This window comes from Gallus gallus, chromosome 20, assembly GCF_016699485.2.
Source record: "Gallus gallus isolate bGalGal1 chromosome 20, bGalGal1.mat.broiler.GRCg7b, whole genome shotgun sequence".
Lineage (NCBI taxonomy): Eukaryota > Metazoa > Chordata > Aves > Galliformes > Phasianidae > Gallus > Gallus gallus.
This window is the reverse complement of record NC_052551.1, coordinates 6,317,617-6,331,314: the sequence shown is the minus strand read 5'-3', so window position 1 is coordinate 6,331,314 and position 13,698 is coordinate 6,317,617. Positions and strand designations below refer to the sequence as shown.

Here is a 13,698-nt window from a genome sequence, read left to right as displayed (position 1 = left end):
ATAATTAGGTAGAAGGATGCTAGTCAGGTTATCTTTTATCTGCTTATACAAGAGGATATGAAAGAGAAATCTAATTGCGTAGAATCTGAACACAGAGTAGCTGAAGACTGATTTTTAGCACTTAAATATAATCAGCCTGAAATTTCTGAAACATGGGGGGGAAAAAAAAATCAGATCGTATTATATGAACACATGAATATTGTAAAAAGTGCATTTAGAGCATTACTGAGTCAGAGAAACTCTTCTGGTCATTGCAGATGGACCAGTGAATGAGAGCCATGCCAAGGGCTGCTGGGTGAGCATTTCTCACAAAGTAACCACTCTGTTTCTGATGCATCAGTTCTGACCCAAGGAACATCCACAAAACACCTTCAAAAGATAACGCACACTATTAAAATTCATTACTCTCTTAAAAAGAAATAATGGTACTTGTTAGAGATACTGGTTTTATGCGTATTATTTTCTAAGCCCTTTTGAGATCCTTTACTAATGTTAAATGTACAGAAAAGAATGAACAGGGTAGTTTGAAGTTAAGGCTTGCTGCTCTACCCATCTCGTAGCAGTTGATTTGTCGTGTCTCTGTTGTAACACTTTCTAATCAAAAAAGCACACTTTCTTGTTACGTGTTTTCCTATTTTCTTACAAAATCTTATTGAAATAAGGACAATGACTGTTGACTTCTTTAGGAGAAGTTTTACTACAAGCTAATGGAGAGCAAGTAGTCATTTTTAGTGTTAACTGAATACAGCTTTCTGATTCTTATCCCATTGCTTCGTATCCATACGTTTTCAGCATCGGAGTAAGAGGCAGCTTGCATGCCATACTGAAATGTTGAAAGCCTACCAAGGGAAATGAGATCAAGATGTTTAAAACAAAACACATCTGAATTCTTTATGAAAAGAAAAATTATTTATTAAAAAGAATATTAAATCACTGTTGGCTTACAAACAACTGTTCTAAGGGTAATTTATAAATAGGGAAAAAGAAAGAAATGGTGAAAAAAACAACCCTTGTTATAGGAGCTGAGTGACCAACAACAGTTCATACTTGTATTGATATTCAGATGCATCATTGAGGCTTGTTAGTAATATTTATGCTCAGCACATATTAATTTTGTATGTGCAGTTCAGAATCATTCTAACAAATGTTTGCCATGAATTTCTGCTTAGCTTACTGGAAGCTGTTTTGAGTTTGATATCCATGTAGATAAACTATCAGTGCACTGAGATGTTACTTTTGGTATTGGTACAACTTCTCAATCATCTTCACTGCTTCAGTATTTCACTAAATAAGTTGCATCCACTGTCATAAGCTATGATTAAGATCATTTGATTTATCATTGCCTAGAAATTTTCTCTTGACTTTGTGAACTCACAGCCATAACCAAATCCTATCAGCATACTAAATCTGTATTTTCATGCTGAAGAGTGAGCAAAAGAACACATCCACTGCTTAGCATTTGGATCAATAGAACAAGGTGAAACTTTCCTTTCTCCTTGCTTTTGTTGGCTGTGTTACCCTTTTCCATTTTCATAGCACCTTAAAACTTATAATTTTATTCTATAACATGAGCACACATGTATAGGAAGCATAACTTGACTTTGAAAGGTAAGAGTGGAGCAGTCGCCCACAACATTATTGTGAGCCGGATCTGCAATATAAAATGTATACAGTGTATGGGATGGTATTGAATGTTAGGTCTCATTTTGCCTTCTTAATACTACTCTGAATTGTTGTTGAAGCAATATGTGCATATGCAACTGAAATGCTGTTGTTTAAAGAAATTATAATAGCATAATATTTGTATCTGGAAAATATTTAGTATAACTCTGCAGTGATTACAGTGATACGATACCCTGAAAAAAATGAAGGTGATGTCAGACTTGTATTCTACTGCTGGCTTTTTTCTAAGTTCTTAAAGATGGCTCTGAGCATGTGTGTCTGAATTGAAAAACAGGAAAAATGAGGAGAGACCAAAATGACCAATGATTTGAGAGGTTTACATATGATGAATAACTACAAAAATAAAGGGTAGCAAGAAGAGTTGGAAAGCATTGAATGAAGTATTTAATAGAACAGCTAACTTGCACACTTTCTCATGGAACATGAGCAGAGAGTAATATTTGAGCTCTGAAAACACACTGTATTTGGCAACAGTGAAAAAGATGTCTCAAGCAGTATGTTCTTTGTCTTCCATTTATGGAGTTGTTTGGTTTGGTGCTGTTTTTTGGGTGTTTTTTTTTTTTTTTTTAGATGACTGAACTCTCTCTGACTATCCTGTCATTTCTGAGAGTTTCTAGATGTGCTCCTCTTCCTGTTCCCAGAGCTCTGTGGTGGGGGTACATTTGCCTATGCCTGCTCTCTCCACCCTTGGGTACGGACTGTTGTCCCTGAGCTGATGTGAAGATAATGGTGTGGATCCCCACTGCATCAAAATGGGTCAAAATGGTTCCCCTTGGTGCCCAAATCCATAGATCAGTAAACATTCCAACATGAGTTGTTCAACATATTCTTCTGTGCCATGCTACTTAAAGTAAGGTGTGCAGGGAAACTGCAGATCTGATTTTGAGAGGGGTCGTTGCCTAACAATGTGGGTAGATGTGTGATGTATTCAGAGAAATGCCTGCACATCTGTTTCCTTCTAATTTCAGTAGGTATATCCAGGGATTTTACAGAGTAATTTTTTGCGTAATTGGCAATATTTGTTGTTTTGAGGTACAATAAAATATCTCCAATCTGCTAAATGATATGCAATGACAGAGCTGAAATTTATTTGATGATGGGCAGTGAGAAAACTGGGAGTGAAGGAAGTGGTCTTCCTTCTTCATTCTAGCTCTTGGACTCCTGAATGTGTGTGTGTATGTGTGATGGTCTACATATACACAGAATTCTTTTACAGTTAGTGAATGAACAGGATTTATTTCATTTAAAAAGTATAAATCTACATCATTCCTTCCCCCTTGCACCAGCAGTCTTTCAGGCCTTCTTGTTTTACCAGTAATTTCACGTGATTTTGTTGCCCGAGACTTCAAATAAACCACAGTGCTTTAAATGTGCCTATATCCTTTGAATTTTTGGCAGTAGGAAAATGAGCTAAAATTGCTAAACTGCTGTAACTTTGGAAACTGTTCTCCAAGTACATATAATAGTTATCTATCCTGTTTGTAACAGTGCCAAAAGAAGTTATTTTGAAATGCATGAGCTGGAAAACCCATTCTCTTCAAGAGGAAGCACCTTTCACTTTGCAGGGTTGTCACAAACCAGGGGGTATATTATCCTCTTAATGCACTTGCATAACTGCCATTAACATTAATGGAAATTACATGCACTGACTGCGAGGTGAATTTACCCTTTTGTTGAAATGAATGATCTGCTGCGACAGATTTTCCAGTAATGCTAAATCAAATTTAGATTGCTACAGCGCTGTTGCTAATGTACATTTTAGTGTCTTTGTTGACTGTAGCTTGTTGAAGAAAGTTCACAATGAAACTTTATTAGGTCATGTGTTCCTTATGATCAAAAATCCCTTTAAAAAGGGAGCATGTGTGCTTCCTTCTCTTGCGTAGTCTGTGGACCACTGTGTAGCAAACTTTGTGCAGCAAACTTCCTTCTGATTTGGTAGTTACTGTTTGCAGTCCTAGAGCTGGTTTGTAGAGTCTGTGCATTGCAGATAGCTCACTGTTGGCCTGCGGTTGGGACAGAGGAATGCTGAGTTTCCTGGTTTCTGTTCCTGACCTTGCTGCTGAATGTCTTTTTCATTCTGTGTGACTCATCTGCCTTATCCAACTCAAGTTTGAGTCTAAAATATATGGAAATGGAACACCATAGCTCACAGGTATTGTGAAACTTAATTGGCTGTCAATTGTTTTATCATGAGATGGAAGTCACTACCGAAAGGTCAAATGTTATCTTAGAAAGCAATATAACATTCTGATCAAAATGTCAGCAACACGTAGCCCCTGTTTTACGTACACCTTCTGCATTAGTAACTCACTGTTGAGGACTGGTTTACTTGCACTAACACAGCTGTAGCCTTGCAGCCCCTAGTGTGGATGCAGTTGTACTGACAGAAGGTGCTCCTCTTGTGCTGGTGGTTCCTGAGCACAGCTGGCCGGTTCCCCCACCGTGCTGCAGCTGTATGTGGGGATCTGTGCTGCTTCATTTGGGCTGATTGAGGGTCACGCTGAATGTAGTGAAGGATGTGGCCTAATGAAAAAGGGTCAGGATTATTAACCTTCTCCAGCAAAGTCAGAATTAGGTCATTGGAAGCAATGTTTGTTTTAAGGCAAGAATCCAAATAAATCATAAATGAAATGAGTACATTTTCATTATTTTCTCTAACATATCCTGCATGGCTTTTCAAAATATTTACTTCTCAAACAATTATAGTTCTTCCTCCTCCTCTCCCCTGTGCTGACTTTTTTCCTTGAAACTACAGCTGGCCGTTTCCCTTAGGAGTTCTCAGGAACTGCCATACTCCCGTGCTGCTTTGGACTTCAAGTACCAAAACGATGAGATATTCTTTTTCTGCTCAGTTGCTTTCTGCTGCTCTTCCACTGATGGTGGTTCTTGCACAGAAAAGCTGTCCTGTCCATTCTCAACCACAGAACACCATTTTCACTGTAGTATCGTTTAATGATAAAAATAGTGGCATTCAAATCCTTTTTATTTACGCTTGAAACTTTATAGTAGAAAAAAATAGGAGCTCAGGGTCAAGGAACTTGTGGTCTGTGTGTAATTCCATATTAGATATAGTAGTAAAGTGTGAGTAAGCTCTGTGACAATGTCACCAGTGAAAGGTTTGAAGAAGATTATGCTCTTTGTGAAGTACTGATAAATCAGTACATCTGAAAGCTGTTCTTGGACATTCTGAAAGAATCCACTGGAGATAATCTGTACTCAGATATTTATTTGAACACCATTACTTTTCGTTGTATGATGGATTTTGTTCCAAGTCACCGCCTCAACGAGCTCAGCTGAGCTTTTCTCAGTTACTTATAGGCGTTGTGTCCCTTCATTTCCCCTGCACAAGTGTGTGGGGCTGCTGTACCAGGGCAGGGGGCAGTGCTCGAGGTCTCCTCGTGTGCCCCGGGCCGCTTACGGGAAGATCACGATCCACGAGGGCCATTAAATTCCTCTCCCGTCCCCCCGGAGAGTCCCCTTTGCCCGGTAGGCTCTTCGCACCCTTCCCCCGGCGGGGGCCTGGTCCCGGGGCACAGCCACAGCCCGCGGAGCTGCCGCCGGGCTCGGGGCGAGCTGGGGCCGGAGGAACAGGTTTCCTCTGCGCGCCGCCGGGGCGTTGCGTCAATGCTGGGAGGAGGATCTTGGAGGTAAATGAAGTTTTTTAAACGGGGAAAGGAGAAGGGAGAGGAAGAAGGACGGGGCGGGTGGAACGGATCACCCGCCCGAGAGCTTCCTCCGAGCGCTCGCTCGGAAGCAGGCTTCGGCCGCTGCCCGAGGATGCGCTTCGCCGCCGCGGCGCTCCGCGGGCGGCCTGGCAGCGCGGCGGCACGGCGCGGCTGAGCGCCAGCTCCGCGGTGAGTGCGCGGCGGGGGAGGGGGCGGCGGTGCCCCGCGGCCCCGGCTCCGGAGGCCGAACGGGGCGGAGAGCCGAGGCGGAGGGGCTCGTGTAGCGGGGGCTCGTGCTGCGTAGGGAGCGGCGGCAGCTGGAAGTTGTGTGGGGTGTTCGGAGAAACAGGGCTGGGAAGGCAGACGGGGGCGATGCGGTGCGGCCGTGCCTTCGGGAGCTCCCCGCGGCGCCGCCGCCCTTCAGCCCCAGCCCGGTGCGGCGCGGAGGGCGCTCGGTGCAGACATCGGCAGCTCAGCCCGCGGCGGGCACTGCCCGGGGGCGGTGGTCGTGAGGAAAAGAGTTGGCAGATAACCGATGCTGTAGCACTTAGCCTCTCGTTTCATAAATCATCGCGTGCATCCGGGGAATGCGTGTGGCTGAACGTCTGTATATGTTAACGGATGTATATACAGAGCAGGATTTGTTTCTATATGTAGCTGCAAAAAATCTGTTTACTTGATAGAATGTTTGTGTTACTGGCTGTTCTTGTCTACCTTTTCTATCTTAGTGCTTTTGCATTCATTCCCTTCTGGTAAGTCTGTGGTTATTATTGTACATAGCACGAGTGAATATACTTATCTGTAAAATCAGTGTGTCTTTATGGTTTATAAAGATGTGAGGGTAATAAGTATAATAGGGGAGTAATTCTAAATCTCTTAGAAGTTGTTGTTGGGCTGTTATCTGCACATAGCGCAGAAAAACATGTTTGTTACTGTGGGTTTGGGGGATCCAATTAGCAGTGCAACCTACCTGAAGGCTTATGAATGTTGTGACTTACAAGAAACCTGTAGTAACAGTATGCAAGTAGTGAATAGGAAGAATAGTACAGAGATACGAAGAGTATATTATGTATTTCAAAACGTTTGTTTTAAATGAAGTCCCAAGGAAAACTATACCTGAAGTGTAATTTAGCGTTAGTTGAAAGGAAGTTGCATAATGAGGAAGAGATTCCACAATGAACGTAGGCTTCCCTTTGATAAATATTCAGCCTTGGTATGGAGTTCACCAGCATAAGGAAAGCAGTTTAGGAGAATACATCTGCATGGTAATTCAGTGCTCTGATAAGTCTGGAGGCTCCATTCCTGACTTCTGAATAAATGTTGGTTGCTTGTGAAGGAAAATAATTGAGCCACAGTTTGGATAGGTAAATCAGCACAGCTGTCATCATCGAGAGCCACGCTTAGCTGTTCTTAAACTTCCAACTGGCTGGGGGAAAAAAAAGAAAAAAGTAAGTACCAAAGCAGAAGAAGCCGCTGCATGTTGTTAGATTACAGCATGAATTACAACTTCAGCCTTCTCCTGAGAACCTGGTTGGATTACCAACTGAAATCTTCCCAATTCACGAAGAAAGCTGTTTTTATCTCTTACAAACAAAATTTAATGGTTTCAAATGATGGCTGACAGCTTCAGTGAAAATGGAATGTCATAACCAAACGTGATATGTATAGGAGCAACTCGAGAGTTAAGGGAACAGCAGTGCGGCTGAATCCATTTAACTGGCAAAGTGGTTTTAATTGGGTTGGTTGCTAGGGAATGGATCCGCCACCGTGTATTTCAATGACTTTAAACAGTGGACAAATGGCACACCTAAGTGTGCTTAAATAATGCACCTGGTATTGGCTCCAGCTGGATCTGGAGCAGGTGTATGTCGCTTGTTGCTAACCTGCTTTCCCTTACTGTGCAGTTCCACTTCATGGCTTCCATGCTGTTACCCTGTTCTATTGTGGCTGCCATACTAATTCTGTATTTAGTGTTTTGCAGCGTACATAAAAAAAAAGATCAGTTAGTGTAAGCAAAACTAGAAAACAGCTTTGTAGAAAGAGTCTTAAAGCAGGACTTAACTTATTTTGATATATGAATTAATTTGGTATCTTTGTGCTTCTTCTGTTACAGTAGGAGTACTCTTGATTATATTGACATAATGTAATTGTTTGACTTCAGTGAAGTTGCACTAGGTTTGTGCACAGGACAGTTGTGTGGCTGGTATTAGCAAGGCTTGGAGCTGCACTGTGTGCCGGCTGCTATCAGCTACTGGGTTGACACGCAGTGATGTTACATCTGTGCTAAGCAATACTAATCAATAGCTTGATAAAAAACACCATCTGGGGATAGAACTGACATCAGTCATCCTTGGGCGTCCTGCCTGTGCTGCAGTGGAACTGACGGTAATTACTGAGGGCAGTATTAAAAAGAAGTTGTCCTTCCTTGGTGTAAATGTTACTTGGGGACAGAACTTGTCTCCATTCTTTTATAAATAGAATAAATGCACTAAAATCTTCAACTTTTATAATGTGACTTAGTGTAATGTTCTGCGCTGCCACACAGGAGAACTGAGTTTGGCACTATTCTTATTCCCCATGCTAGTGGGAGTTAAGAACAAAAAGAGGCAGCTGTATCTAATTCAGGCTATGAAGGGAGTCAGGGACTTGTTAAACTTGACCGTAAACTGTAGAAAATAAGAGGACCAGACTTTCTCTACTGCAGCCTGCTCGGAAGTTGTAGGCTTGATAAAGCTTAACTAGATGACCCAGCTGCAGAATGTTTGATGTATTTCTGATAGCACTTCCCTAAATATAAAACAGGAGTGGCCAGACTTGTCAAGTTCATACGTGTAATCTGGGAGAAAATAAGAGGCGTACCTAATTCTCATGAGAACCACTGCAGATCAAGCATCTTTAATATTGGAGGATGGCCTGCGGAGACACATAAAGCAGCGGACCATCTGTGCCACTCAGAACAAAATGCATCATTGGAGTGGGTGCTGTATTAAAAGTGAAGGCAGACTGGGGCATTGCCTGCAGACTCTCCCTGCTACTGTTGAGTCACAGTGTAGCTTGTTGATAGAAATGGGGGAAGAATTATTAAAACACTTTATGTCACATTTCCTTCCCTGAAGTCCATTGAAGGCAAAGGGTTAAAAATGCCCATCTGTATTTGACCACTGGCAGTCCATGCAAGAGACTCTTCTGTTACTATTCTCAGAACTATTTAAAGCTGGCTTTTGGGTTTTACAGCAAATGTGCTGTTAGTAGTGGCATGTCTTTCTTTTATGAATACACATTTTAAGAAATAGGCTATTTTCTAAAATTGCTTTAATTTTCTTACCTAGTTACTGGTGTGAGTTTTGCACGTAATTACATGCTTTGAGCTGGTTCCTGGCAGCACTTACCCTGATAATAACAGGAACATAACTCATCAAAATAGTTGACTATTTTCCATTGAGGAGGGGGATGAGAAAGAGATAACAGGTTTTGGGAGAAAATGCCTGCTGTACTTTACATGAAGTTCTCTCCTCCATCCACAGCGTCCTCTCAGATAGAACTAATTCTTTTAACCTTAAATGTACGTGTTTGGTAAAGTAGCTGTGGAACAGCAGTTTAACTACATCCCTGAATGTGTTAAGTATTTCACAGATAGACAAGCAACACTCTGAGCTGGGGACAACTTCTATTTTTAAATACAGTGGAGTGAGTGAGGGGCAATAAACTTTGAGGAAAAGACAGACTGAGGGGAAAGAGGCCATAAGGTTACTTCCATGCATTTGTTTAAAAAAAGTGAAAAGAACATGAAGAAGATTATCATATGTACAGCACTGCACTCTTCAGTGAGTGTAGTTAATAGCAGATACAGCAAAAAGGGACAGCCTTCCAAATGCTGCAAGAAACGACAGCAAATGCTATTATTCAGAGAAGTGATTGGCTAATGTAGTACAGAAGAAAAAGGAAACATTAAATTTTAGACTGTCAGAAAAATAGAAATAATAAAAGCATCTGCATTATTCTTTTTTGTTTGTTTTGGGGGTTTTGTTAAGAAGTAATACATGTAGAATAATCTTTGAAGGCCAGAAGCCATTTCTCTACCTCTTCCCCCCACAAAGCTGGTGTCTAGGAATATATATGTATGCCTGCTAAACTGATGCATTTTTTTCCCTTCCTGTTTTGAAACAGATCCAGGTCTGCTTCTCAGGCTGCTTTTGACTTCTCTGGACAGTAGCAACACATTGAATCTGACATGATTCTTCCCAGTTCTACTGCTGCAGATGGAATTCTGAGTACAAGGAATGAAAATTGATAGAACTTACTGGTGCTCATTCTGCTATAGCCTGGCAAGTCTCTGATCAGCATCAAAGGTACTAAAACTGTATCTGTGAATTTAGGAAGCTGGACTTTTCTCTTTCCCTACCCACTGAAATAAGTGCTAACATATGTAAAATTAGTATTTATTTTTCATGAAGAAAGTTGGTTTCACCTGCTAGTGAAACTCAATAGAGAGACTAGCAAGAAAGATGGATTTTTCTGTTCTTCAAAAACCTATTAGCATACAGTTTTGGAAAGCAGCCTTAGTAAATATTGCATCATACTTTAGTACGTATCTGTTGACTTATATGAAAATTAAATACATATTTCTTAAATAAGCATAGAATTTGAGTATAATTTTTCAGACCGGTGGTTTTGTTATTTCATGAGAACTTTCTTAATAAGAATTTATCTCAAAAAACAGACACTGGGAGAGATGAAGTAATAACGTGGCTATGAAATAATCTGCTTGGGGAAAAATTGTTTTCCCAAGTGGCTGTAGGAACAGAAGAGCCAATGTATTTATTCGGGTGAAATATACTTGGCTAGGTTCTTTCTACTCAGACATTTCTGGTCTTCACAAAAAGTGGAGAGCCTCCCTTGTGTCATTATTAATTGATTTTTTTTTTCCACTGCATTGCAAGAGATCATTGGCAACAGTCCAGGAAGTGGTGAGCAGCAAGTAAGGAACCCATATGAAACTGACTCATTGATCACTAGGTTTGATGAAATAATTAGTACTTGATATTTCCTTACAGTTTCATACCAGTATTTTGACTTATGAAAGCAGGAGAAAATCCCTTTATAGCAGAAGACTGAGCATAACTGTTATTTCAAAAATGTTTCAGCATGCTCATTCATTTTTAGGAATCTCCTTGGAGGAACGACCAGACTGTCTTTTCTGGCTCACTGGAATGAACATTATCAGTTAGTTTTGCTCTGTCTTACAAACAAGTCAAATTGGGGGAACTGTATTTATGGTGAAGTAAAGTCTAAGGCAGTGCAAAACATTTCAGTGCATTCACAGTCATTTGTAGTAGTAGCATTCAATACTCAATACTTTAAAATCTTGGAAACCAACAGAAATGTCAAAAGGAAATCATACTATCATCAAAGCTAGAGACTTCAAACAGTATCTTAGAACAGTTTCAGGGTCTGGTCAGCTCTGTACTCTAATGAAATCTGTAAGATAAAACAGTGTATAAGTCTTCTAATTTGACGATCCTTTATGAGTTTATAAATGTGTGGTAAACTCAGTAAATTTCACTACTGCTTAAAAACATACATAGATGTGTTTTCAGCATCTGCATTTTTGATGCAGTAAGCAAAAATGTCATCTCAGTACATCCCAGAACCTTAAATAAGGAGATTACTTTTTATGTGTCAAAGCGGGAGTAAGAGTTTGATGCTCTACTGAGCCCTTGAAATTGCTGCTGAATTTGAGCATAGAGTGAAAACTTAATTGCATACGTAGGTAACAGCTTATGAACTGTGAATTTTTCAAGTTTCTGTTTCTAGTTGTTACTAAAAAAAAAAACCAACAAAAAACTTTGTTGTTACTTTTTCCTTTTTTGTCTTAGTATATCTAAAATTATCTAACTCTGGCTTCTCACTTCTTTGGAGATAACTTTGTTGTTGTTCCTTTGGGAAGGGGGTGGTGAGGGAAAAGTATAAATAAATACGTTTCTCTCTCCCTTATAGGATACCTGCAAAGAAAAAAAGTGGAAGCCATTAACATACGTTGTTCAGAGAGAGCACTAAATCAACACAATATGGCACAGCATAGTGTTGTCCTTGGATTATTCATGATGATGGTTTTATCACTGTTGGATGGAAGTTCAGCTTTCCTGTTAAACCAGCGTCTAAAAGGAAGATTTCAAAGAGACCGTAGAAACATCCGCCCAAACATCATCCTTGTTCTTACTGATGATCAGGATGTAGAACTTGGTAAGAAACCAACATAACATAAAGAGAATTTTAGGTAATGAGTATAGTGCTGCTTTTCCTCGAAGCTTGTTTTCAAAATAACATATATATATATATATATATAGTGTGTGTGTGTGTGTGTGTAAGATACGGTAGAAGGAACAAGATAGCAAAACTTGAAACTTACCCACATGTAGGTTTCCAGTTGCATGCAGTTGAAGGTAGTCTCTACTTAAAATGTCAAACTTCCTGTTTCTGTGGAAATATGAGATTCCTGTCTATCTGTCTTCGTCTACATGTCTAAACTCTGCTTCTGGCAACTGCAAGTATAGCCTGGGAAGCTGCATGCCTAAGCATTAGGTTTCAATTCATAACTGATTATTTCACCATGTAATTACCCAAATTTTTTGTGTAATCGCAGGCATTCATTACGTATACAATTTTAATTTTAATTACTTAAATCTTACCTAACATATTCATACTATTCTCAGTATTGTCCGTTTAGATGTGTAGTTAATTACTGACCAAAATTGCTCAGCATGAAAAGGTTCTGCAGTGCTATTTATGCTATTTTCTATGTAGCTATTTAATGCTATGTTAATTGTTGAAGAAAGGAGATTAAACATGCTTTGCCTAATGATTTGGAACAATGAATTAACAGTCAGAATTTGGGTTTTCTTGTATTACCTGAGCTAGCTTATATTTATAAAATGTCGTCTGCACTTTGGAAAAGTGATTAGCACAATCCAGTTTATATTTGTAATTTCACATTAAAAATACACTTTTATGTGGTTATAAAGCCTGAATCATCTGAAAGATGAGAGCTGCTATATGTGTGGTCTGGTGGAGTTTTTTGACAAGCTGCTATGCCAGATTGCTAGTATCAGACCTCAAAGAAGAAATGGAACACAAATAGTAAAGTTAATTAACTTGTATTACTTATATACTTCTCTAGCTGAGAGGTTAATCACATCTACATGGCAATGTTCTGATAGATGCTTCCTTTTCATCAGTATTACTGCATGTCTGTGATATTGTGGTTGGTTTTGACTGTTTTTCGTTTTGTTTTGCTTTTTTGATGTTTTAACTTTTCTTTTTTAAGTGGTTATTTGGATCACAAAAAGCAGTTTTAATAATGTATACCTAAAAGAACCTACGTATTTTATCTTGCAGGCTCAGAAGGTGGTCCTAAAAAATTTATCATCTATTTTATGCTAGCCTGCTTGTTTGTGATGCAATTGTTAAAGTCCTTTGGGCAGTCTATTTCTCTTCTCTGATAACCTGATGCTTTCCAATTTCAAGTGTAATGGACATGTGTCTACACAAATTAGGATCTAACTAAGGGAAATCCATCCAACGAAGCTGAGATTAGATATTTGTCACCTGTGACTAGTGGCTTTGTGAGACCCAATATTTGTTTGAATTAATTTTTGTTTTTGTCTGTTGTCAACTGAGCTGTCCAAGTTAATCAGAATTGGCATTCGTGGGGATTGTGGTTAATGCATTTAAGAAAGATGAAAACAAGATATGAACTACAAATAAAAAAGCTAAGGAAAACTTGCAAGCTGTAGCAGCGTAGCAGGGGAAGTTGTGCATAACGAAGATTTCAATTACTAGGAGTATTCTCCAACTGATGGATGTTGTAGCTTCCATTTTTCTTTTGCAGTTATGTTTGAGTTGAAAAGGAGCACAATGCAATCTCAAGTGCTCCTAACAGCCTCTCTTATTTAATTTAAGGTAGTTTTAACAGTAGCAGGCAGGGTTTGCCAGGAGATGCTGTCTTTTCAAGAAAGGAGTTCAATGTTTTTCTATTTGCGCGGCTGCTAATCAAGAGTTTATTTAGGAAACCAAAACCCAGTGTCGTATTGAAAAAAAGGATGACACTGGTGAGGCAGTGATGAAAAGGGTGTAGAATCTGCAGGTCAAAGGAGAATAAATGTAAATTGTAATGGATACAAATGGAAGAAGGTAAATGAGAACACAAGAACCACTGAAACATTCATGCTCAGTTGACTATGATTTTAATCAAAAGAGTTGCACTGAGAAGCTAAATAGAAAGAAGAGGAATATACTGATGAAGAGAAATAATTAATTGGAACCAAATACTTCTTCCCCCATTAGAGCCATG

General features: G+C 39.6%; 1 protein-coding gene across 5 annotated transcripts in view; it reads left to right on the top strand.

Annotated features, from left to right (window-relative positions):
* Positions 1-13,698, top strand: part of SULF2 (sulfatase 2) — a 149,984-nt gene that overhangs the window by 81,008 nt on the left and 55,278 nt on the right. For 2 of the 5 annotated variants that reach the window (XM_040650939.2, XM_417386.8), the window contains exons 1-3: positions 5,370-5,537; positions 9,516-9,697; positions 11,346-11,591. In XM_040650939.2, the coding sequence (XP_040506873.1) occupies positions 11,417-11,591 (175 nt within the window). In that variant the 5' untranslated portion in view covers positions 5,370-5,537; positions 9,516-9,697; positions 11,346-11,416. Of the gene's footprint in view, positions 1-5,248; positions 5,331-5,369; positions 5,538-9,515; positions 9,698-11,345; positions 11,592-13,698 lie in introns of those variants that run through there. The other 3 variants (XM_040650930.2, XM_040650938.2, XM_015296715.4) reach the window with 2 other exon arrangements.